Here is a 24,751-nt window from a genome sequence, read left to right as displayed (position 1 = left end):
CTAACCGATAGGTTTCAAGTTCCAAGTGGAACCTGGACCAACCTCGGAACCACTCACCCCTATGTATGGTAGAAAACAAGCACACTCATTTTATGTAAAAGGACAATGAAAAAAATGTGTTAAAAAAATAATGTTCCCAATTTGGGTCCGTTTTGGAAAAATTATAGTTAAATTGTTAACATGCAAATGTTTCGATTGTATATATACCGGTTAGTCAAAATGGAGAATGAGGACAAGTTTTAACAGATTCAGACACAACATGAAAGTTTTAAGACTCAAGATACATTCATTTAATAAGGTTTGGGATTTCCATCGTAATCGTTCCAATTTAATATTTCAAAAGTGTATTTTTTTTTTCTCATCACTCAATTGCATTATCATTATTCCCCATGGTAAGTTAAATCATTTTTATTTCACAAGCATTTAAATTCATTTTTCCCAAATTTTTCAATGATTTTTTTTCTTTCTTAGATTATTTTAAAAAAGATTAAATATATCTTACTTCACAAAAAGTTCAATTTCATTTTCCTAAACGCCTCTATCGAAAGCGTTACCAAATGGAGACATGGCAAGTTGGGGTCTCCAATTGCATAAATTGAGAGATCTCTAGGTGCCCAATTGCATATATCACGTAACTCGGAGGACTAAAACTGAATTTGTCTTCGGGAGTCAAATTGCAACATAGAAGTCCCACCAACCTGAGAGAAAGAGAGAGAGAGAGAGTCAGAGTGCCTAGCCTTGTCAGGAGGTGGATGCATCAACCCGCATCAGTTGTTCGCTTTCAGGAGACGCGGAAGACGACGAGAACAGCAATGATTCCCTGCCAAATGATTGCATCATAACTCGCTCTCCAGGTGATTGTTTTTTCGCTTTTCCTGTCTCTCTTTCTCTTGTGGGTTCTTCTTGCGCGAACAATTCTTTCTACTTCGCGATCGTTCTCTTGTTGCAGTGGCATGTTGTTGGTTGCGTGTTATTTATGTCAACGGGCATGTCATTGAATGATTCATGGGAAAATAAATAAACAAGAAAGTGAGAAGGAATCATATTTAGGCCGCATCATCTTACGACTCGCTCTCACCTCGTTTTGTCATACCTTAGAGATCTGTGGTGAGTTCGATTGATTCTGTTGAAAATTTTTCAGCGGGATCGGACGTTGATTGTCACCGGGTAAGAATCTTGAAAGGATCCCCTCCTGATTCTAAGTTCGTGTGACTTCATTTTCTTGGTTTGTACTTATACAGGGTTAAAGTTCTTTAATTCTTCGGGGTTTCTTGAATTCATTGGGTGCTTCCGCGGGTCATCCTCTTGCTATGAGAGTCATTTTACTGGAAATGCATGAAGTTCAGAATGGTTTCAACTTAGTCATCTTTGATGGTCGTCGACAAGGGCATTGTTCATTCTGTCTTACTTTTCGTTTGCCTAATTTGCTTTTGATGAAGTACATCCAGCCTGTTGTTGTATCTTATAAATGGGATCCTTTACATGTGCTTGACTAGTGTTAGAGAATGTCTGCTTAAGAAGATACTAGTGTTGGGTTTAATGTCTTCAAAGTTCTAATGGTATGCGGTTCATCTTGGAACTCCAGAATGGATGCTGCTGTCTGTAATCCATTTCTTGGAACTTCTTCTTCTCGTTGTTATGTAAGTAGCAGACCCTGCGTCTGTCCGGATTTGAGGGGCAGCTCAATGAGATTATCTTCGGAATTTTTCAAGGTTGAGATTGGCAGGTCGGAAAGAAGTCTTTTCCAATCTAGCGGAAAGAAACCCAGTCCCATCATAGCTTTAGCTTCTCAAACATCAGTTTCTGATCCATTTTCCACATCTTCAAAGAACAATTACAGTGACTCATCAAAGAAATCAAGTATGTACATTCACTCTCTACCACATTGCCCATAGATGATTGTTTGAGTGAAGAACTAAAGACTTCACTAGTATTTTCTATTTGCTTAATCACACTTAGAAAAAGCTTCTAACCCACTTCATTTTAAAATGCATAGACCTGTCGGATGAGTAATTCTAGATGCTAAACATCAAAGGCCAGTCTACAGAATTGATTTCCAAGAGTAATGTGACAAACTTTCATTGCTATTTAAACAAGTGAGCCAAATTCAAGCACCCAATAGAATCTGGCCACACCACTCTGTAAACCAATAATGTAAATCCATTTTGGTAATTTTAGTATTGTTTTTTTCAACTCATAATTGACCCTAGACAAAGCCATGTGTCTTCTAATGACTAGAAAACTGGACAGCTTTTTAGAGTGATATCTTATGATCTGTCTTCTCTGTCATTTCAGATGAAGCAGCATTGATCCTAATTCGACATGGGGAGTCCCTATGGAATGAAAAGAACCTATTTACGGGTAGTGTTGATGTGCCACTTACCAAGAAGGGTGTGGAAGAGGCGATTGAAGCAGGTAAGAGGATCAGCAACATACCTGTTGACATGATATATACGTCATCATTAATCCGTGCACAGATGACTGCAATGCTTGCCATGACTCAGCACCGCCAACGGAAGGTACAAGCTTAGCCCCTCTCTTGCCATGCAGACTAGTCAATATAAACAAAAATAATCATGCATTTTCCATCTGTCAGCTGTCTTAACTCTTAGGGCTGATTATTACATACTCAAGTGGTTTAGGCTATTGGGTGTCTTATACATGCAGATCCGGGTAGGATATTGATAGGCCTGGTGCATAATTTGGGATTTGTTTGTTCAGTTCCATGAGCATTGTCTTCCATGAATGAGAAACCCTAAGGACATTCATGAGTTGCGGTCCTCTGCAATTTTTAGACTCAGCATATGTTAAGTTTGAGGTTGTATTTCTAGAAAGTGGGTTTCTCTCTAGTGCTGTTGAGAATTCTCCTCCGTTTAATCTATTTTTAGCTGGCATGTAGGTGCCAATCATATTGCATGATGAGAATGAGAGGGCAAGAACATGGAGTCGTATTTACAGTGAAGAGACCAAAAAGCAATCCATTCCAGTTATAACAGATTGGCAATTGAATGAGAGAATGTATAGATCTCTTCCCTCACTGACATTTCTTCTGTTTTTACTTCTTCATTTAACACGTGCATAAACAATTATTTTCTCAGGTATGGTGAGTTGCAAGGTCTCAATAAACAGGAAACAGCAGAGAGATATGGGAAGGAACAAGTTCATGAGTGGCGGCGAAGTTATGACATTCCCCCACCTAATGGGGAGAGCTTGGAAATGTGCGCTCAAAGAGCTGTCATGTATTTCCGCAATGAGGTGTTTGAATGACGACCCTAGATCTTTACTTTTTTAATTTGCCATAATGACATAGTAACTGGTCTGACAATCAACCTCCCATAGCTTACAAGGCCACATTCATGCCATTAATTATCCTGTTACGGTGGATAATTGGTCTTGCAGATTGAACCTCAACTTTTTGCTGGAAAAAATGTGATGATTGCAGCCCATGGCAATTCACTGAGATCCATCATCATGTGTCTGGACAAATTAACTTCTCAAGAGGTGAAGTGCCGTTTTTGGGGGATATAATTGCTCCTGCTGATCTTTCCTATTCATACTGAATTGCGTGAGAAGTTAAATTTTCTTTCTTGGCAGGTTATAAGTTTGGAGCTGTCAACTGGAATTCCGCTACTGTACATTTTCAAAGAGGGAAGATACGTAAGGAGAGGTAGTCCAGTGGGACCTACTGAAGCTGGTGTCTATGCTTATACTAGGGTATGCTGCTGCTGAGAGTCTCACTCTATAATTCTGGTTGTGCTTACTCTCAAGATCTATATGCAGAATGCAGCTATTTAATCTTGGTATCAGTTTGACTTTTTCCTCGGTTCCTGCCTTACATTGTGCTTAAGCAAGAGATAATAGTCTGGTCTCCTAGTCTTTGAAAGAAATATTTGGATGAACAAGTGGTTTTCATCATCCTCGTGGCCCCCACCTTTAAAAGTTACAACATTCATTGTATGGAAATCATGCTGTTTAAACAAGACATGAGTTAGGAAAAGCAATATGGGAGTTCCTGAAAGAGGCCAGGTGGTCATGTAAGATTGTCTTTGAGAACTGTTCTGAAGAACTCGCCTCTCAGACCATTTGATGTCCTTCAGTACAGAAATATTGCGGTTCGCGAATATGCTCTTGAGGAATTTATTGTACAAGCCAACTTTTTGAAATTAGTTTCTTATTAAGGGTTACTACAACTTGTGATTATTGGTCTTTGCTCATTTTGGTGTGAACTTCTTAAATATTTAGGTGTAAATATTTGGAAAAATCTCCACTTGTTTCATGACAGATTTTCGTCGATCAGACATGAAAATGGGTACTGCTAAGAATTCCTTTCCCAGCAATCGTTTATAAGAAACATATAAATTTAGAAAAAAGAGCTAACAGTTTTGGAGCAGTTTCCATTGTCAACTCGATTCTCCTTTCTGATCCAATAGTTGTATTCTAGAGTTCACGCGTTTCCACTTGCTTAACTTCATAAGGCCTTGCTCTCTAAAGGTCAGGCGGGCCAATGCACCAGCCTTGTTCTTATTCATCTTCATTCTTCATTAACTATAAGAAGCCTGCCCTTGGTGATAATTTGAATACCAGGGACCTCGTTAGGGTTGCAAAAGATTGATATACCCCTTTGCCCTCCCTACAAGTTTGCAAGAATATGTTTTAAATGTGGATAAGCTTTGTCACCAGCCTATTATACTGAGGTAGAGAGCATTAACTTTAGTACTCTTTGTCGTGAATTTTGCTACAGACATTGGCTCAGTACAGGCAGAACTTGGATGAGATGTCATATTAATGTCCAAGCAATTAAAAGGTATTCCTCTTATATTTTCTCCGTTGCTTGTAGCTTCTTAATATGCTATCACATGACATCAACTAAACACTCCTTTCTCTCTGTTCTGGTCATTTGCAGGGGCTATGTTCTAGTTGGGTTGTAACGACGAAGACAGTTATTGGCTTGCTGGAGTATAATGTTGAAATTTGAAGAGTAGAAGAGCTAGATGTACCTCTCTCTCTCAGAATATGGTTCCCTCAAATTTCTTTGGTTAGGTCCTACCGAAAGGTTTGGTCTAGTGACTTAGACTTCTTGTGCAATATATCTTTTGGAAGTAAAAATGAGAAAACAAGACACTCTGCACTGAGGATGTTCCATTAGGCTTGTGTTCACTTTCTTGCACATTAAAACGGATGGACGCGGTGGGTTTTCTTCCCGAATGTCACGTCTGATGGTCTGAGGATGCGCTTGGCACATCAAATGTCGTTATAAAGAGAACATCTCATACAGTCCGAAGGAACATGTCCTAAGAGCAGGTTCATCATGTTAAGATGCAGCAACCTTACCACCAACAGATCCATTTCAAAGAGAAAAACGCCCAACCATTGGCTATGGCTGTATCGGCAATACGTGGGTTTGTGTATCATGGTTGAAGAAGGATGAAGACTGGAATAGCAAGAAAGGGGACTGAACAGATATAAAATAGGAACAGAGCCAGAGGCAGGCGATGTGCCGATGACCAAAAACAGGACCGCTGTAATAGAACATAAATTGTCCTTGTAAATTATCCACATGGTAATATGGCGCTGAAGAACTGGCAATCCGATCCTTGTGGCAAATTTAAATGGCTTTTAACCCTTAGGATGTTCTTCGTTTATCCATAGCGTGAATATAGATATACACGTTTGCAAACATGTTTTGAACAAATACCAACAGCATAAAGACCAACAATGAAACGATTCAAGCCATCGATAATGATGGGTAGACCAGTGCAGATGGCAATGAAATGCCCAGGAAAACCTTGTTGGCACCCATAGTTATCTCAATGACACCACATTGGCCTTAAACAGTATCGAACAAACAGCTCAGATTTGAAAAGCGTAAACTTCTTTGGATGTTTTCCACAACAAAAGAAAAAAAAAATTGGACTACAACAAAAGGGAGATAAGTTTCCTTCCAACGAACAAGATTCTTGAACCCTCGTGATGTATAACTGCAGAATAATTAGAACACATCAAAAGGAACCATTGAACATGACCTGAAACTCCACATTAGAAAGTCACTTGACGTCACAAGGCAACTTCATCTAGTAAATAATCGACAGAGGATCACTTCAAGCTCCTAACTAAAATCCCGAATTGGTCAGAGTGTAAAATCCACACTTACTTGTCGAGGTTAGAATGACAGCAAAGCTTGCACCAGTTATCTTTCAAGAATGCACGCTCTCACTGCGGTTATCACTTAAATTTTTTGCTCTCACGGCATCAATGGGAGATGCTATCTCCGACTCTACCCTACCCATCAGATCCTCTGCCTTCTCGTTGTCTGAGGGATCAGAGTCTGATAAAGTAATGGAATCTAAAGAAGCGGAAACAGTTACGACTGCTGCTGGGGTTGCCAACGGAATGTTCCCTCTTGTCCAAGATGATGGCACCCTCTTGTCGTCTTCTCTCATCCTCTCCGCATACTTACCAATCTCAAAACCTGTAGCATCATTGCCTCCAAATGCGGATTCAAGCTGATCCATATCAAATAGATCCTCCATTATTTTCTTCGAGTTGAGGTCATCTGGGTAGACAAACTTCACCTTATTGTAAGTTTTGGGCTCAAGGAACGGTTTTACCACCTGAAGTAAAACAATATAGTGTTACAGCAACCGACTTATTAAGAATGACTGTATCCATCATAATATATTATGTGCAAAACTAGTCAACAATCACAATTTCCTATTAGCTTAGTTTATGCAACGAAAAAGTAACAAGTGAGACAAAATGCTGTTCATGCAGGCAGTTGTAATCCATTTTATCTGCTTTTTTTTATTTCAGAAAGGGTACGTACATGATAACACTAACAATATGGTGCAAGGGTTAAGGTGAAAGTACCATAGAAAAAGATAAAAGGGAGAGGACAGAAGGAGAAATTAGAAAGTCATACCGAAAAGAATGGTTCAAAGAATTTGGGAGGGTTATAGAGAATGGCAACACCAAGACGTTCAGGGTAATGATCCTGTAATACATGGGCCGTCTCTTTTGTCACCTTCACTGATAAGTGTGACAGATTGAAACCCTGGAAATCTATCAGCCAGACCATCTGCTCCTGGTTGGATGGCAGGTTCAAAATAGCATTTTCCATGCAATAAACCAAGTACTTAATTTGTCCTTTTGTTGACTTCGAGTTCTGCATTTAAAACGAAGTCTAAGTAAACAATTATAAGACAGTGCATGGCATCGCATTCCAATAAACTAGGTTGCCTTCTTGTTAGACTGCCCGAACAATTCAAGTTCATTCTACTTTAAGCCACACAAGTATCTGTGAGAGAGTCATCTTATCAAACAGTGTGCAGTTTCTTTAAAAAGATGAACTATTCCGACATATGAATCTATGAAATGATCTTTCTTCATAATGTGAACTTCCCAAGATGCATTGCATAAGAACAGGTCAACAATCCAATTTCTTGCATAAAGCAGCTGATTTGTTCATGGACTAATATCTCTTGCATGATTTCCACATAAATCAATTTACTCGTCACTGCAACCGTGAAAGGAAGAAGAATGATGTAACCTGGCAACTAGGTCTCATGACCAGAACTGTCCTGCCATGTTTATCTATATAATTTGTTCTGTAGATTTTCCCAGTCTCGGCTTCTTGAGCAATGTCTTCCTGCATGATACATTGAACTGTGTCAAACTGGGAAAATCTGCCCAACTGGCTTAGCAGAGAATGTTCAATTATTACTCGGTTAAGCGAAACAAAATAAAAAGAACATACATACTTTACACAGTTAGGTCAAGATAATATTCTATTCCTAATTATGCTTGAGCAAAAGCAATAGTACAGGCCTGATTGGCTGTGCGAGCCAATCTTTTAGCAATTGGTCTCACTTGAATCCACAAGAAGTTTGAAAAAACTAAAGAGCAATTAAGAACTACCTCCCATCGGAAAAGAAGCATTGAAATTGTGGAGGATAAATTGGGAACTCAATGCGATACAACATACCCAGCGAATTTCTTCAGGCTTATATTCTGATCTCCACTTCAAGGTATCTTTGAGCATCTTAGATGCTTTCTTCACATTCCAGTTCCGAGCCCTTAAATGTCTAGCAAGTGACGCGTCCGAACAATAAACCGATAACTTCTCCGGCAATGCTGCCGTGCCAATCAATCTCCTCACCTCGTTAATCTACAAAACAGGAAGCATCGTAAGTAGACTAGTTTGCTCCCGTGACATGATATTCGCATACACAATGTTCAAAATTGGGAAAGGGGGAGTAGTAAGGTACAGTCCAACTCATGCACTGAATTCTATATACCTTTGCCTGCTGTTCTCCAGATGTTAAAACTTTCTCATTCCCATTTGAAGAGGATTTCTTAGACTCAGAGCTCATCGCTTCAAAGAAGTCGCTACTAGATCAGCTGTCGGCACTTCAATAACAAAAGGAATTATCTCTACTGCTGTTAGCATTTTCACGTTATCAGTATTGCTAATATCAAAATTAAGTGATAAAATCTACTTTAAGAATCAACAAACTGAAGCAGTACAACCCTGTTCAAAACTCAAGTTAGAAATACATACTTGAAGGAACTTTCAAGAAAATCTGCCCAAAATTAGTGTCAATTATCCCGGGAAAAAAGAAAGAAAGAAAGAAAGAATGTGCAATCCTAGGAAGTAACATGCTAGACCGAGCGTCTTGGAAAGCCCCAGTTAGGGTGGTGATGGAAATTTGAAAATTTAATTAACAGTTTGTATAGGAAAGATATTCACCAGGTCGTTTGGACAAAACTCTTAACTGACAAGAAAATATGGCAACCAACAAAACCTTCAGATTATCTCCTTGATTTCTCTTTTGCCCAATTCTCTCATGTATATGTGATACGTTGGTAACTGTCAATCCGTAATGTCCCAAAATTGCCTTAGACGTACAAATAAATCACCCAGAGTAACTCGCTTCTTGGAATGTAGCACTTCAAAAGACTGATGTGCCATGTACTTAGCAACTCTAGAGCAAAATTAAGCTCATCAGGCTTGCAGACTATATGCAAATCTACCATCAGGAAAACTGCTGACAAATCAACCTTGCTGGGAAAATTGCTGCTGCAATCATGAGACATTAGCCTTATTTCCTTTTAGTAACGTTATTTCTAAAGTTTCGATCAAGTAACTCAAGCTTTTCAATGATACAGTGTGCACACAGCTAATTAGGTTGCAGAGTCACAAAGTAGGACATTGTAGCGCAGATCCATATTTCAGGGTTAGAGGAGAGGATTATACTTGAACTTAGCCTAACATTACCGAGAGGTTACTTCCTGGGTTCGGACTTATGACCTCAGGAAGCGACCTAACTGTTACACCAGCTGACTTCTACTTTCGTCACGGGAACTCTTTTGGTAACCAGGCTTTTTCCAGGGGCAAAAAGTACGCCACTTTGTCTAGGATAAGTTCCAAAGAAGATGGAACAATAGAAAAATGAACCCTCAACCCACTAACTGATTCTTAACCAAAGTTCACTGTTTTTTCACCATTTACCCAAAAAGCAATTCCCCAAGCTTCTATGTTCCACAAAAGTTGGATTCGGATGGCATGTGCATTTTAAACACCAAAATCATTATCTTCTTCTTTTTCCCTGGAAAACGAAATGGCGAATGTCGTTCGTCCCCAAACACATCAACCAGCTCAAGTCATTTTTGACGTGATGGACCAATCAGCATTAAGTACAGCACACGAAGATTCAATGTGATAAAGACCCGGTTATCTCTTTCGACAGGAATTCGCAGGACCCGATTGGATTTGGACCATCTACAACGAAAATAACGGTCGAACGACCAGCGACCGAACAGTAACACTCGAGGGAAAATCATGAAATTCAGCTCCCGACTGCCTCGGGATCTTCTTATCCGAAAGACGATAATAACACCCAAATATACTGAAAGTTTCTGATCATAATCTTCTCCCCCCTCCTTTTTCAAAACCATAAACATCCACCGACAATTCAAAAAAAAAAAAAAAAGAGAGAAAAATTATGGAATCCGACGGTGTAAAACGAGGAGCGAATGAGATGGCGATATCCCAAAGTGAGAGTCCAACCTGGAGCGAATCAAAGAAACGGGGAGAGGTAAACCGATGCTTCAGGAGATCCACAAGAAGCTGCCTCGAGAAACAGAGGGGAAAAACAGGGTCAACCTTCCAGCAAGGGAAACTCCGTACAAATAGAAGAGGTAGAGGAAGGAGGAGAAGAAGTCGGAGGGGGGGCACTTGCTTTTTGATTGCTTCTGACGGAATATTACGCGGATCTCTAGTTGCGGGCACGGCGTAGGGGAGGATTGAGAGCTACGAAATCGGCTCGTGCGTTCTCTCTTGTCCCACATGGAAACGTCAATACAAAATCTTCCCCTGTTTTTATCTCTGTTTTTTCTCCCTCCCAATCCGAAAATATTACAAATTTCACGGCCCGCGAAACAAACATTTTTCGCCCCCTTTAATTTTTTTTTTCCCAACCGATTCGAGCGATCATTTTTCACAAAATGATTTTTAAATTATTTGTGTTTCGCAATGAAATTCTTTCGAGATTCCGGTAGGATTTCGAAGCTTTTATTCCTATCTTGCCTTTGCTTTTGGATAATGAGAGAAATGAAGAAGACAGAGAGTGGCTTCCCTAGTTGGGAAATGGAAGCTAAGCCTTTGCTTTTAACTACCCACCTTAGCCCCTCCTTTTGCTAGATGGCGCAAAGGCAGATCTCATTGAAACCAGCCCCCACCACCACCCAAGCAGCCACCCACCCATCCGCCCACGACTTTTAAAAATTCCTCGAGACCGAACAAATCACACTTTTCAATCTTCAGAGGAGGGAAAAAAAAGTAGAGGACCAGGTCAGGTGTACTCCTCGAAAAATTAAGTTTTCAAAACAGTTGACCCGTTCCCACGAGATCTCGTGGGACTGACACAGAGCTGATATACCATAAAAAAAAAAAATCTCAAATCGATATATCCATATCATATTTACGTTTAAATTAACTTTTATGTAACAAAAAAATTCCAGATTAGTATATGCATGCCATTTTATACCCCAAATTGTAATAAATTTTGAATTTTTTTAGTCAACATGACACGGGTATATAAGTTTAGCGGAGGTACTGATTTATGATTTTTTGCTATCTAAAAATTAGCTTTCATGTGAATGTGGTACTGGTGCACCTATTTGGGATAAATCGTTGGGGTAAATGTCACATGTGTGCATTAAATTGGGGTTCTTGGTGGTATTGACCCTAAAATGTAATCAAACGGCGTTGAGTTAAATTTCTCGGGAACTACACAAAACTCCACCAATTTTAAAGATAATTTATAGTTATTCATAAACCTTAGGGAAAAAGCAACCAAAAATCTCAAATTATGCCCATCGTAACATATTTACCCCTGAACTTTTTTTTTGTGACATAAAAAATCCCAAACTATACTTAGTATGATATATTTATCCTAAACTATTTTTTGTGACACCAGAAATTCTAAACTTGCGCTCGTGTGACACATTTATCCCACATTATGTTTCCGTCAGAAATCACCGTTAAAAGTCCTACGTGGCCATTGACTTGGACGATTGACTTCAAACGTTGCTAACATGGCGCCAGCGTGGATTAAGTGAACAAAAGCCACGATTTTTTTTTTTTTTTAACTTTACGTGGCTGAAATATTGGAGAACGTCATTCACGGGGGCTCCACCTATCTTTTCCCCCTTCTCCGTGTTTGAAGCTCTCCTTACTCGAACTCCTTCTGCCGAAGCTCCATGCTCTATCTCTCTCTCTCTCACTTGGTCCACGTTCAAAGCGTTATTACGCCATGCTCGAGGGCTCTATCTAAAGCTCCATTTGTCCACATGAACAACGTTATTTTCCTCTTTCGCGATTTGTCCACAAGACTTGATTTGAGAATTTAAGGTTAGTATTCCGCTCGATTCTCTCTCGTGCAAGCTTGATTTGATCGAAGCTTGTTTTCTAGATGACTGGGTGGAGGCGATTTGGGGCTTAAGGGTTCCCTACGTTGGTGGTTTCTTCTTGGATTTTAAGATTCTCTATAAAATCTGAATGTGAGGTGAAGGCGATTTGGGGCTTAAGGGTTCCCCACGTTGGTGGTTTCTTCTTGGATTTTAAGATTCTCTATAAAATCTGAATGTGAGGTGAAGGCGATTTGGGGCTTTAGGGTTCCCTACGTTGGTGGTTTCTTCTTGGATTTTAAGATTCTCTATAAAATCTGAATGTGAGGGAATAGAATGTCAATTTGAGGTTGAGCGAATTGCCGTTAATGATTTAGCTTTACAATTCCAGCGCCAAATTGTTGATGATGCACTAATGAAATATATGCTCGACTTTGACCATGTGCGCTCAACGATTGGTCATGAATTTACTAAAAAATGACATATGCCCGCCCCGTACAAGGATTGTGATGATACATTTCTTGGGTCTAAGGAGCTCGATTCATGACCGAAGCACGAGTGCTCTCTGTGTCTCCATCTACCCAACCGGGCACTCGAATTGTAAAAGTTAAATCATTAATGGCAATTCGTTCGGTCTCAAATTGGAGAATCTTAATATCCAGTAAGAAACCACCAAAGTACAAAACCCCGAATCGCCTTCACCTTGTCATCCAGAAAACAAGCTTCGAACAAATCGAGCTTCCTCAAGAGAGAGAATTGAGCGAAATACTAACCTTGAAGTCCCAAATCGAGTTATGCGAACCAATCACGACAGAGAAAACAACGTGGCTCGTGTGGACAAATGGAGCCTCAGATAGAGCCCACGAGCACGGAGCAATGAAGCTTTGAAGGTGGACCAAGTGAGAGAGGGACGGAGCATGGTGCTTTGGCAGAGAGAACTCGAGCAAGGAGAGCTTCGAACATGGAGAAGGGGAAAGGAAGACGGAGCCCTGGCAAACGACGTCCTCCAATATGTCAGCCACGTGAAATTAAAAAAAAATTGTTAGTTTCTTTCACTTAATCCACGCTGGTGCCATGTCAGCGGCGTTTGAAGTCAGTCATCCAAATCAGCAGCCACATAGGACTTTTAACGGTGATTTCTGACAGAAACATAATGGAAAGTAATATATGTCACACGGGTGCAAGTTTAATACTTTTAGTGCCACAAAAAAAATTTAGAGCAAATGTGTCACAGTAGACATAATTTGGGATTTTCGCGTCACAAAAAAGGTTCGGAATAAATATGTCATAAGGAGCATAGTTTGAGATGTTTAGTGGCTTTTTTCCTAAACCTTATGTTGTTGCGGATTATCTCAATGGACTTTCATTTTGTTTCGGTCGTTAATCTTGATTTTTTCAATTAGCGTGGGACATTCAAGAGGGTAAATATGTATTTTTATATTAATTTCTTTTTAAGAAAATCTCTCTTTTACCATTGAACTCTGTGAAGAAGTGAAGAAACAAAGAAAATGGATAAAAATAAAATAAATAAATAAATAAATAAATAAAGGTAAGAAGCCCTTTATTATCCTCGTTGGTGCCCAACGTACCCTCTCGAGAGTTGATAAAGACGTCAAACGGCCAAGATCCATCGGCGGCTCAAATCTTTCAGCTTTATCGTCGACGAACTCGTAGCTTCACGAGAAGGAATACTCAGATTTGATCGCTCAAGGTAGTGACCATAGGAGACTTAAGGGCCAGTTTGATACGTTTACGTTCTCGAGAATAATTTCTGATCGGAAATAATTTTTATTTTATTTTATTCTCGAGAATAGTTTTGGAGCAGAACAAATAGAAAAGAGAACAGAAATGCATTTGATACGACTGGCAACGGCGGCGGGTGGTGTTCTATTTCTAAAATGACATTGTTTCTGATTTTATAACGAGAAACAAAAAAGCTACTTTTTTTTTTTTTTTTTGAATAAAAAATCAATTTGCATTTCCAAACAGAATTTTATTCCTTTTTGGTTCTCAAGAACAAAAGAACATGAAACAGAAAACATGAAGTATTACCAAACAAGCCCTAATTGATCAAATTTGGAGTTTGAGGGATCGAGATGAAATACTATACAAATTTAATATTTTGAAAATCTTTTCTTTTTTATTTAGAAAAATTTCAAATAAGAATTCGAAGTCCTCTCATTTTTTCAAATAAAAGCTTCGAGTGAACTTTGTTTCAAATAAGGGCATGAAGTAGCATAGTATGTTTCAAATAAGGGCATAGTTTCAAAAAAGGCCTAGTCTAAACGGCATTTTCGTGATTTTTCATTTTGATTTTTTCTTTATTTTTCTCTATTTTTCCTTTTTATTTTTTTAATAATTTTTTCAAAATTTTAAAAATGGGAAAGGAAAAGTCTAATAAAAAAGAAAAAAATCAAATAAGTAAAAAAACAAAAATGCCTTTAAAAACATGTCATTTTTTGAGATTTTATGGGCATTTCAGATTCTTATTTCAAATAACGTTCATTTTAAATTTTTATTTGAGAAAATGAGAGCAATTCATGGCTTTATTTAAAATAAAATTTACTTAAGGTTTTTATTATTTTTATTTGAGAAAAGGATAGAATTTCGGACTTTATTTGAAATTTGTCCTTTTTATTTTTTTTCTCGTTAACATTTGACCATTCTTCCATCGGAACTCCCCGACAAGACACTCGAACCGGCGGAAGCGATCGAGCAAAAATGAAAGGCCACCGCTGCAAAAATGGCCGATCCTCCGAATCCTCAAAACCCTAATAAATTTCCGGCTCCTCGTACTTGAATTTGCCCCCCTCGGAATCATGCTAATCTCATGGCGGTCGGCCTTGTCCCTGCTACTAGCCTCTTCCCTCTTCTTCTTCGACGAGTGGATCTCCACCCCGTCTTGCAGATTCGTTCCTCGCGCGGACCACGACCCCCGCGATGCGGCGGCGGATGATCGCGACGGTCTGAAGGTGATGATTGCCTCCGACTTGCTCTTGATGGGGTCTGACGCTGGCTTTGTGGACACCTACTTCGGGGACTATTACCTCTCCAAGTTCTTCAAGGTATGTCCTTACATGGCGGACTTCGTGTAGTTGGATCGTGTCTTGTCATTAGGGTTTTGGTTTGCTTTAATCGCGGTGATCTTTGATTGGGATTGTTTATAGGAGTAGTGGGTGAATGCTGGTAGATGGTATCTTCCATCAATGTAGAAAAAGAACTTTCAGTAGGAAAGAAGCTGAAAATGTCAGCTTTTTGGGCAATGTTGGCTTAAAATCGTGAGTTACTCTATTTTATTTTATTTTTTTGGTCGAAATGAGTTATCTAGTTGAAACGGTTGATTAGCCTCCTGTTGCTACTCCTTAGTTTTTTTTCTGTTTTTGTGCAAAAGACTATTACCTTTTCGGTGGCTCTGGCATCTGCACATGAGGTACTTCGTGATTTCCACATCGTTTGTTCTTGATTGCATCTTGGGTTAAACATGATTTCATTGAGCATTACGCATTCTCACACCAATGTTCTCTTGTGCATGGATTTCGCACATTTGCTGATAGTTGGCCTGAAATAGTTGCAAAAGTGAAACACTGTTTATGTTCTGCTGTGAATAGGTGAAATCTTTTTCAAAATGATTACATTTCTTGGGGAGTCGATGAATTAGACTTGCTAAATCTTTAAACTTCTATTTATAACACTTGAATACTGAAGTAATTAAGGAGAAGGTCAATACAAGTGCTTATGGTCAATCTGTGTTAGGGTAATGGACCACTGAATAGTTAATGAACTTTTATTATACGTTTCTTTCCGCTTCCACTCTATATCCCTTTTTCGCTTTGTAATATGTAAACAGAAATCATTTCAAACTCTCAAGCCTGATATGCTGGTGGTCTTGGGCGATTTTTCTGCCAGAGGTTCGGAGCTGACGAGACGCAAATGGGTCCCTGTACTTCGTCAATTTCATAGATTGATAGGATCCCTCATTACGCTCCCTTTCCATGTCATTTTGGGTGACAGGGATATTGGAGATTGCAGTGAACTAGATTCTCAGTTGGTTGACTGGATATCCAGTCATCTCCCTGGATTAGATTCAGCTGGTTGCGGTGCCTTTGAGATGGAAAACATTACCTTTCTCTCTCTTAATAGTGTTGCATTGCTTTGTGGCAACAATGCCCTGCGATTTGGCGTGGAAGAAGTGATAGAGAGGGAAAGCTTAGACTTCCAGACAGAAATTGAAGGGGCGAGAACGGAAATGACCAATGACTTTAGTTTAGGTAAGGAAATGTCTCCAAACTTTGCGTGGAGAGAGAATTCTATGGAATCTGGCTCTGGTCCTGTTCTCTTGCTTCACTTCCCATTACACCCAACGGGAAGGAGCAGAAATGATGGGCAACATTGTCATGAGAAAGCTTATAGCAACTCATTGGTGGATGTCAACGAACTGTGGCAGAGGTACACTTAATTCGGCCATTTCCAGTTTCATATTTTAGTAAATTCTGTAAGAAGTCAATGTTGATTGGATTGTGGTTGTTAGTTTTCATTTAACATTTCTATAAGGCTCACTCTTCTTCTTCTCAAATGTTTAGTCATGTGCACGTTATAACTAGTAAACCTATGTAGTTATCCCTCATAGATGTATTATGTACTGCTGCGGACAAGTTTGAATGGAATAATGAGAAGTACTTGTATTTTTTTGTTTTAGAGAAGATGCAAATTTTTACTTTATTTTTTGATAGTTGGGGACTAGATAGCAGTTTACCTGTTGCCATAACGTTAAATGTGCAACTGTTCTTTACGTTGAACACCCAAGATCTTTTTATGGCACATGAATGTGCCAAACTGCTAAGACATGAAAGCAAAAATATAAAAGCTTTGGGCCAATATTTTGAGGTAGAATGCAAATGCAACTTAAGATGATAGTAGAATTAGCTAAAATAGCAGATATTTATTGCTTCATGTGCCACTGTATGGAAGAGAAGTACCCCTTGAAGTGCCAAAAGAATTATGCACTACCAGCTGAAAATAAGTGTGTTGCAGGTTCCCTTGTTTGGGTGCCAGTGGCTTTGTGTTCACTATACAGACAAGATGCTTAAGATTCTGATTGATCCTTCTACTATTCTTATTATAAAGTAATTATGTTTGAATTACTGGAAGTTTCATTGCTTAGTCCCTTGTTGGACATCCCTTTTGGTCAGAAGGCTTGCTGGGAGTGGGCCCTATGAGTCATCACATAATATCCCTCCAAATGCAACAGAATATATCTTCCAAGCTCTGAGACCAAGGTAGAGGAAATTTTTTTGTGCTTCTCATTTTCCATACTGTATTTTCAGTTCAACAAGGCTGTAGCCTTTTATGGAGTTTCAGTTGTTTCTACCATGCGACTTCCAACTGATATCACGTGAGCTCTATGTGAAGAATTGAAAATGAACTCAAAGGGAAAGGGCATCATCCCTTGAGAGGGAGGGAGAGAGGGTCACGATGTTGTGTAAAGGACATAGGGTTGCCACCATTCACTGGCTACACCACAGAGTCATACCCTTTGCTGACAGCGGTAGAGGGTGACATTCCTTTGTTCACCATTGTACCTTATGGGTCTCTACCACTGTTAGCGAAAGTCATGTGGGGACTCTTACCCTTTTTCCGTGCTTTCTTCTTTGTTTTCTTTTTATCTTAATGCTATTCACGGAGAAAGACATTTTAGCTTTTGGTCAAAATTTTGGTTGAAAGAGGTCATAAGTGCATAACTAGAAAGTTTCCAAGTTCATGACATTGGGTAACACCAATTCGAAGTTTGATGATTCAATTGAAAAAGTTTTAGTGACCCCAAGGAATAGTGACATTTAGCAAGATCTAAACCAAGAAGTACAGTTTAGTTACACAAAAATCTGCATTTAGAAGGGTATGATGGTTGTTATGGTTAATTACTTGATGATAAACCTAGTTTCAGTCGGAGAATATATTTGTTGCCATATGGTTGTCATGGAGCGAGGTAAATGCTGGCAAGGCACATTAATATTCTTGGCTGCGTGACATCAGTAAGACGGAGCTGATTAGTCTAAAGCTAGTTTATTTTGCTTTCATAAAATTAACCCCATTATCCTATAGTAAGATCTATTATTGTTTTCGTGTTCATTATAGCTGTAGTCACCTGTATTTGTATCTTAACTATATGCCTCTGTCACTGCAGAATTGTTTTTAGTGGGCACAGTCTTGATTTTTGTGATTACCGACACCAGGATGGAACTCGTGAAGTAACTGTTCCAGCCATGTCTTGGCATGCCAGGGATGATCCTGGATTTGTCATCGCCACATTTAGACCAGGGAAATCTGTAGGTATCAGTCATTGTTCTCTGGGTAGGCAATCATATGCAATCATCTATATCTTTATGTTGGTTCTGTTGATGTTAATGATACTTCTCGTGAAGTTTTTGACAACATTCCGGACTATAATGATGGCTGTAGCTCTCCTGTAACATTTCTTTTCACATGATATATAATTTCTCATACCGAATGCGGCTGTTTATCGCCTCTAACTTTGAAGTACCGTCTGATCATGGACTTTTGGCCAAGTCGGTTCAACTCTGGGTGGACCTGAACCAGCTAAGATGTGTTAACAGGTTCAAGTATAGATTTGTCTCCTCAACTTGCCATTTCCCTTTTGCATAGTAGTACTCCAATTTGGAAGAACTTTCGATTTCGATCCCTACAATTCAATTCTCGATAAATTTCTCCCACATGGACAATCAGAGACTTTTATGACTCCCTTGAATCGTCCTAATTTTATTCTTTACAAATAGGCAAATTAGGCTTCCGAACATAGTTTGGCACACGACTAGTTCTCAAGGCGATGGAATTAATGGAAAAGTACTTGACAATTCATTATGCTCGTTACTTATTGATCCCTCTCACCTGCAAATGGGGAGAGGTTGCCATTCGAATCTTTTCGTGTTACACTTGCCAATTGAAATGCTAATTGAATTATGTAGCAAGCAATAAGATCCTTAAAATTGCAAGATGAGCGACTGCCAAATCCAAATATCAGGCCATCACAGTGATCGGGTACTCTTGATCTCCCACCTCCAAGAAGCGCCACCCTTCTTCTATTATCATCACGCCGTTTTCATCGGCTCGGCTCAGGTGGTCGCAAGGGTTCAATGCCAATTGGACCTCCACAGTTTGGCCCCCCTTCAGTTCCACACTCTGGAAGGCCACCAGCTGCTTCATCGGACTCCCGCTGCTCCGCTTGGCATGCCTCACGAAGAGCAACACCGGGTGCTTGCCCACTGTGTCTCCATGGTTCTTGACTTTGACTGTGACCACAGACTTGCTCTTCTTGCAAAACTCTGCTCCCAAGTCTGAAACCGGTCTGTACCGAGGGGAGGCATCCGAGCCTTCGTCAGGTTTAGATTCAGGGGATTGGTTCAGGTAGAAAAGTTCCTTGGTAACAGATATGAACTTGTAAGAATATTCCGTGTAGCTAAGCCCGTATCCATACTCGTAAACCGATTGGCCTTCGTAGAACCGGTATGTACGGCCGGGATAGCCAGTGGATGCTTCAGGCCTCATCCTCATGTCCGTCATTGGCACTCTGGTGAATTCTTGTGGGTACCAAGTTACTGGCAATCTCCCTCCTGTTTCAGAAGTGGAAGAATTTAATCACGACCTCCTGATTTTGTCAAGAAACTCAGGTACAAGAACGAAGAAATGAAGAGGGATCATAGGATTTTACCAGGATTATGTTCACCAAAGATGATTTCTGACAACGCCATTCCGCCAGCCTCACCAGGATAACCGGCCCACAAGATGCTTCCGATGTTCTGATCATCTCTGGCAAATCTTATGTCGACAGGACCTCCACAAAGAAGCACCAAAATGACCGGCTTCTTTGCAGCTCGGGCGACTGTCGTTATGAGCTCCTGCTGCCTGCCGGGGAGGACCAAATCTACACGATCGAAGTCCTCCCTCTCTTGAGTTTGATCTAACCCCATGATCAGCACCACGTGATCTGCCGCTTTCGCTACTTCCACTGCCTGGGCAATCGACGGTGACAAACACGCCACATCGTCACAACCTGGCTGATACCTCGTGTCCTTCACGTAACTCTGCAGAGCCTGCAGCAGCGTCACGGACTTGCACGGCGGTCCTGCATAGTTCCCAAGCAGCTTCCAGGCATTGTTAGCATTGGGGCCTATTACAGCAAGCGACGTGGACTTCGATCTCTGAAGAGGCAGACGCTTTTCTTTGTTCTTCAGAAGCACAATGCCACTTCGAGCAGCCTCGAGAGCCAAATCTTGATGCTTTCGGGAGCAGACCTGATCCGGGCCTATGTTGCCAAAAGGTTGTTTCTTGGGGTCGCCATTGAAGAGTCCTAGCCTCATTCTTACCGAGAAGAGGTTGTGAAGCGCTCTGTCTATCTCGGATACTGGCAGTTTTCTTTGCTGGACGGCGGATTTGGTGTGTTTCTGCAGGTAGGTTCCGCAGTTGACATCCATTCCTGCCGGTTTACGTACCATTCAATGAACCTTTCATTCTCCAGCGTCATCAATTCATGAGTGAAAACGAAAACTGGAAAGTTCCAATGCCGAACATTGTATGCATGCATGCATGCATGAATGAAAGTTCCAAAAAAAAAAGGCCATGCCGAGGCCCGACTAGCCGGAAATCAAAGAGAGATATTCTAATGCTGGACCATTCATCGGAAATCAAATCTCGAATCCCAAAAAGATCTCATTTGCCAGAAACATCAAGAAAATATGCGAAAAAGATACTGAGAAAAAAATACAGAATCAAAAGAATACATGCAGACTACTTGGGACAGATTCACAGAAGGTGGTGAAGAAAAGGCAACACGAAGGGCCAAAGGCAATTGACTCTTGAGGATAGAAGTGATGGACCAATCTGAACCATAAGGGAGCCCAAGTCATCAACTCTCACCAGCATGCGGTGGTCCCATTCGTATCCTCAACTCTCGTATTCATCTACCAAGATTGAAGGATTAACCCATTTTTTTTTTATAATTGATTAACAATATAATCTCGTTTCGAATGTAATGATTCCATCACTATTACTATCCGATATCTTGTAAGGCATGCATGATTTGAAAAGGTTATAACAATAGTGATTTTCTTTATAGAGTGATCTCTCTCTTTAGGTTACTCTCTGGTAATCAACATCTCGTGAGTGTTTTTTCTACCGGTAGGACAAATGTTAGGTGATTATCTTTACACAGCATCGCCTAATGAGATGCACTTGACATACCCTTAGGATATAGGGCTGCGCAACATTTTACCGATGGACACGACTCAATGTAAATTTTTTAGGCTAGCCATGAGCTTGTGTCACGAAAATGCAAAGGAATGCGTTGACAAACCGGCTTTGAGGGCATCCGCGACGGCGTCCTCCGGCGTCTTGGCGTACCCTTGATTGTCGTGCATGATGGAGACGGCGTCGCAGTCCGATGTTATGTACCTGCCATACCTCAGCTCCTATCAGCCGACACGCCATCATCACCTTCTCTACGAAAGCCATCTACCTAAAAAACGAGGACACGCTGCTTTCGCTTATCTTACCCGTGGAAAGACCATTGTCGGCGGGCGGTGTTGGATAGGAGGTCGTAGTTGGCGCAGCTGGGGACGCCGTTGACCCGGTTATAAGCGCACATGATCCCGCTGGCCTTCCCGTCCTGAATGCACCTCTGAAACGGCGGCTGGAACGTGTCCGCCATGTCTTGTGCCGTCACCTGAATCGACCCGACACAAATACCTCAAGTTAATTAAGGCCAAGCAGCCCAAACAGCGACCCGAATCTCACCACAACTGTTCCTAATCAGGTCAAAATGGCAACCTAAGAAGCGAACTTCCACGGTCCATGCCTTAAGGCGCCGGAGCGAGAATCAAGCTCATTCCATTGTCGGTGGTTTCATGATATCTTCATTTAGATTAATTATGACGGGAAAATCATTCATTATAAAAGTACCCTTTTTTACCCTCACAATGAGTAAATTCACCTACCATGAAGGCATTGGGTTAAAAAGCTATCTTCCTAATCCTAGCTATTTGTAAACCGGAAAAAAAAAATGAAATAAGAACAAGAAAACCCTCGAGAACATCTTTCTAGGGAAGTGTGAACAGTAGAGCTCAGACGTCTTTCAGATCATGACCCACATGATGTCTTATAAAATTCACTCATGTATGGGCCGAATTCGATTTTGGGTTTTTTTTTTTCCTGTACCAGCGATTTTTTTTTTTTTTTTCTCTGCTCTTTATCCTAGAATATTATAAAACAGCAGATTTGCAGCACTTTAATTAGTGAAAAAGCCCAACAAACAGTCAACACACCATTAAATTGGATAGACACTCGTGATCTGCTTCTGCTCTAAATCACATGCGTTAATCGGCATTAAACTTATGGTTGGTTGGACAGAGGAATCTTTGAACCCTGTCCTAAAACCGCATCAAAAACCAGACACAAACTTCCAAAACGCTCCTGAGCCGCAATTACCAATTAGCCCCCCAAAAGAAGAAAGACACTTGGGAATTCCGGCAAAAAGTGGAAAGAAACGAATACGGACAGAGGAAAAGATGCGTGGGAAAAAGAGTACGCGTGCTAGCGGTCGTCCGTCTGTCACTGACCCGGGCATCGAAGACGAACCGGTTCACGCCCTTCCAGTTGTCCAGATCGTATGCGGTGAAGTGCTTGCAGCAAGCGGACGCCTGGAGTTCCCCGCGGGGCTTCCCTCCGCCTTGGAAGGCGTCGCCCTGGACGCCTCGCACGTACGAGACCGCGTACTTGCCGGTGACCAGCGGATCCTCGCCGGGCGTCTCCTGCCCTCTCCCCCACCTCGGGTCTCTGAATATGTTGATGTTCGGCGCCCAGAACGTCATCCCCGTCGCCTGCCCCGAGTTGTACACTGCCCTCGCCTCAGTCCCTATCACCTGCAATGCCACCGATTCGGGTCGGGTCACGGTTGGGGTGAACCGTTTCTTGAAATGGGATTGGTCCTTTGGGGGTCGAGAGCTCACCTGGCCGATGCGGTACCAGAGTTCGGCGTCGAAGGAGGCGGCGGTGAGGATGACCTGAGGGAAGCTGGTGGCGGACTGGATGGTACCGTTGAAGCGGATGCCGCGGCCGGCGTTGGAGACGCCGTGGAGGGACTCGGACCACCACTCGTAGGCGGGGACGCCGAGCCGGGGGATGGCCGGGGCGGAGCTGACAAGCTGCGAGATCTTCTCGTCCAATGTGAGCCTGGAGACGAGGTCCTGGGCTCGCTTGCTGATGGGGAGGGAGGCCCTGCAGAAGGCGAAGGACTTGGGGGAGGGGCCTGATGATGGGTTGCACGAGAACGGCGAGGCCTGGGCGGAGGCGGCGGGAGGGGAGAGGAGGGCGGCGACGGAGGCGAAAGCGACGAGGAGAGAGAGGATTTGGACTTGGCGGTTCCTCATCATGGTGGAATGGTGGGGCTCTTGGAGGATGGTGAGAGTGTTGTGTGGCTTTTGAAGAGGAGAGTGTGAGTGAGAGCAGCGGGTGAAGTGAAGAGAACTCCATTCTTGACCTTTGCATTACTTTTCTTTCTCAGCAGCCAAAAAAAGGAAAAAAAAAAAAAAAAGCTCTTGGAAAATCTTTTAGGGATAACTAGAGATGTCGGTATGGGTCTTTGCCGCACTTTTTAATCCGTTTTTATTCAATTGGGTCTTATATGAGTTCAACAAATTTGAAAAATGAATCAAATATGGATCGAGACTTATAAAACCTATTCAAATATGGACCTTAATATAACCCATTTTCGACTTATTTTTCGCCCCATGACTGCAGCTTCCCAACCTACTTATAAATGGACTTCAACTCAAGCACATTAGTTTATATTTTTTCGCTCTTTATTTTTATTTTAATAGTTATAAGCAAAACAAAGAAAGAAAAATAAAAGTAAAAAAAATAAAATAAAAACTGTTATATAATGTTGTCGATTGCCGCCCATCGACCGTCATTCGCCGCCACTCGTCTATTGCCTCCACCTCCGACTAGAAATGATCCATGAACTTTAACTCATTATGCAATGCGATCCTTGAACTCTTAATTTGATCAATATGGGCTCTAAGCTATTTAACCAATATGTTCCATAAACTTTTGAAGCTTGTTCAACTTAGTCCCTAAACTATAGAAAGATGTTCAATGTGATTCTTCAATTAATTCAAATTTAGGGACGATATTGAATTTTTTTTTTTATAGTTCATGGACCAAGTTAAACATATTTCAAAATATTCGAAAATCACATTGAACAAATTGAAAATTCATTGACAACGTTGCATATTGGGCAAAAAATTAGGGACCATTTGTGTCATTTTTCCAAATTTTTATTGGATAGAAGGGCAAAATATGATTCGAAAATACCATTAAATGCCACTATCCATACTCACCCACTCCTTCGAATGCACTTTATGTACGATATTATGACACATAAATTATAAAATTAAGTACACAAAATCTTGTAAAGATTCGTAAATTTTAGGACGTCGCCCTTGGAGTTACGCAATTTCTAGTACGGCTTATGAGTTTTCGACCGATACTAGGAAAGCAACAAAACAATCTCCTGTTGGATAATTGATTGGCCTCCGCCCATTCAGGGGTGGGCCCCTTCTTTTCTGCGGAGAAAAGTCAAAGCTCTTCGACTTAGGGTCGTGCATCAATCATTTAATGCTGACTGGCATTCGGATAGCAGCATTTAACGAATCAGATTTGACTGACGCGAAAAGTTGATCATTTTTGTTTCGCCATACTCAATCAAATGTAAGTCCATTCCATGATGTTCGTAGTAGTACTAGGTTACAAATGTATTTTGAAGTATCTTTTACCA

At 40.9% G+C, this 24,751-nt stretch overlaps 4 protein-coding genes across 12 annotated transcripts; 2 read left to right on the top strand and 2 right to left on the bottom strand.

Moving 5' to 3' along the window:
- Positions 1 to 698: 698 nt before the first annotated feature.
- LOC115751480 (2,3-bisphosphoglycerate-dependent phosphoglycerate mutase 1-like) lies at positions 699 to 5,054 on the top strand. Of its 2 annotated transcripts, none has more exons than XM_048274457.1 (9): positions 699 to 854; positions 1,586 to 1,860; positions 2,296 to 2,519; positions 2,900 to 3,018; positions 3,099 to 3,255; positions 3,400 to 3,501; positions 3,595 to 3,714; positions 4,742 to 4,804; positions 4,904 to 5,054. In XM_048274457.1, exons 2-8 carry the CDS (start codon positions 1,587 to 1,589, stop codon positions 4,784 to 4,786), a joined length of 1,041 nt encoding a protein of 346 aa, XP_048130414.1. In that variant the 5' UTR covers positions 699 to 854; position 1,586; the 3' UTR covers positions 4,787 to 4,804; positions 4,904 to 5,054. The 2 variants fall into 2 exon arrangements, with proteins under 2 accessions (XP_048130414.1, XP_048130413.1); XM_048274456.1 differs by lacking the exon at positions 699 to 854 and adding an exon at positions 894 to 1,107 and having other exon boundaries at positions 1,242 to 1,860.
- A 932-nt stretch (positions 5,055 to 5,986) lies between these two features.
- On the bottom strand, positions 5,987 to 10,370 carry LOC115751400 (phosphatidylinositol transfer protein 3). 4 transcript variants are annotated; one of them, XM_030689302.2, is made up of 6 exons: positions 10,067 to 10,370; positions 8,295 to 8,436; positions 7,982 to 8,164; positions 7,547 to 7,645; positions 6,920 to 7,162; positions 5,987 to 6,611 (listed from the first exon to the last, which is right to left on the bottom strand). In XM_030689302.2, exons 2-6 carry the CDS (start codon positions 8,367 to 8,369, stop codon positions 6,195 to 6,197), a joined length of 1,017 nt encoding a protein of 338 aa, XP_030545162.1. In that variant the 5' UTR covers positions 8,370 to 8,436; positions 10,067 to 10,370; the 3' UTR covers positions 5,987 to 6,194. The 4 variants fall into 4 exon arrangements, with proteins under 4 accessions (XP_030545162.1, XP_030545161.1, XP_030545163.1 ...); XM_030689301.2 differs by having other exon boundaries at positions 8,295 to 8,433; XM_030689303.2 differs by having other exon boundaries at positions 8,295 to 8,406.
- A 4,183-nt stretch (positions 10,371 to 14,553) lies between these two features.
- Positions 14,554 to 18,408, top strand: LOC115751399 (metallophosphoesterase 1-like). Of its 5 annotated transcripts, none has more exons than XM_030689300.2 (5): positions 14,554 to 14,972; positions 15,755 to 16,175; positions 16,272 to 16,353; positions 17,100 to 17,183; positions 18,089 to 18,408. In XM_030689300.2, exons 1-5 carry the CDS (start codon positions 14,727 to 14,729, stop codon positions 18,372 to 18,374), a joined length of 1,119 nt encoding a protein of 372 aa, XP_030545160.1. In that variant the 5' UTR covers positions 14,554 to 14,726; the 3' UTR covers positions 18,375 to 18,408. The 5 variants fall into 5 exon arrangements, with proteins under 5 accessions (XP_030545160.1, XP_030545159.1, XP_048129902.1 ...); XM_030689299.2 differs by having other exon boundaries at positions 17,097 to 17,183; XM_048273945.1 differs by having other exon boundaries at positions 15,755 to 16,348; positions 17,095 to 17,183.
- A 346-nt stretch (positions 18,409 to 18,754) lies between these two features.
- LOC115751398 (probable beta-D-xylosidase 7) lies at positions 18,755 to 23,369 on the bottom strand. Its single transcript, XM_030689296.2, has 6 exons — positions 22,923 to 23,369; positions 22,533 to 22,835; positions 21,471 to 21,640; positions 21,272 to 21,369; positions 19,631 to 20,395; positions 18,755 to 19,532 (listed from the first exon to the last, which is right to left on the bottom strand). Exons 1-6 carry the CDS (start codon positions 23,343 to 23,345, stop codon positions 18,940 to 18,942), a joined length of 2,352 nt encoding a protein of 783 aa, XP_030545156.1. The 5' UTR covers positions 23,346 to 23,369; the 3' UTR covers positions 18,755 to 18,939.
- Between the last annotated feature and the right edge of the window lie 1,382 nt (positions 23,370 to 24,751).

Source organism: Rhodamnia argentea, chromosome 2, assembly GCF_020921035.1.
Source record: "Rhodamnia argentea isolate NSW1041297 chromosome 2, ASM2092103v1, whole genome shotgun sequence".
In the NCBI taxonomy this organism is placed as follows: domain Eukaryota; kingdom Viridiplantae; phylum Streptophyta; class Magnoliopsida; order Myrtales; family Myrtaceae; genus Rhodamnia; species Rhodamnia argentea.
The sequence above is the reverse complement of the archived record's forward strand: the minus strand, read 5'-3'. Positions and strand labels throughout refer to the sequence as shown.

Coding starts and splice junctions, on each gene's coding strand:
- LOC115751480 (XM_048274456.1), top strand. CDS start 1,557: ATGGTATGCGGTTCATCTTGGAACTCCAGAATGGATGCTGCTGTCTGT. Junction 3,502..3,594: donor ACAAATTAACTTCTCAAGAG/GTGAAGTGCCGT, acceptor CTTTCTTGGCAG/GTTATAAGTTTGGAGCTGTC. Junction 3,715..4,741: donor GTGTCTATGCTTATACTAGG/GTATGCTGCTGC, acceptor ATTTTGCTACAG/ACATTGGCTCAGTACAGGCA.
- LOC115751400 (XM_030689302.2), bottom strand. CDS start 8,369: ATGAGCTCTGAGTCTAAGAAATCCTCTTCAAATGGGAATGAGAAAGTT. Junction 8,165..8,294: donor CTGGAGAACAGCAGGCAAAG/GTATATAGAATT, acceptor CCTGTTTTGTAG/ATTAACGAGGTGAGGAGATT. Junction 7,646..7,981: donor AGCCTGAAGAAATTCGCTGG/GTATGTTGTATC, acceptor TGTATCATGCAG/GAAGACATTGCTCAAGAAGC.
- LOC115751399 (XM_030689297.2), top strand. CDS start 14,727: ATGCTAATCTCATGGCGGTCGGCCTTGTCCCTGCTACTAGCCTCTTCC. Junction 16,354..17,096: donor GTCAACGAACTGTGGCAGAG/GTACACTTAATT, acceptor CCTTTTGGTCAG/AAGGCTTGCTGGGAGTGGGC. Junction 17,184..18,088: donor TTCCAAGCTCTGAGACCAAG/GTAGAGGAAATT, acceptor CTGTCACTGCAG/AATTGTTTTTAGTGGGCACA.
- LOC115751398 (XM_030689296.2), bottom strand. CDS start 23,345: ATGATGAGGAACCGCCAAGTCCAAATCCTCTCTCTCCTCGTCGCTTTC. Junction 20,396..21,271: donor CGCGGATGCCCTCAAAGCCG/GTTTGTCAACGC, acceptor GTAAACCGGCAG/GAATGGATGTCAACTGCGGA. Junction 19,533..19,630: donor CTTTGGTGAACATAATCCTG/GTAAAATCCTAT, acceptor CTTCTGAAACAG/GAGGGAGATTGCCAGTAACT.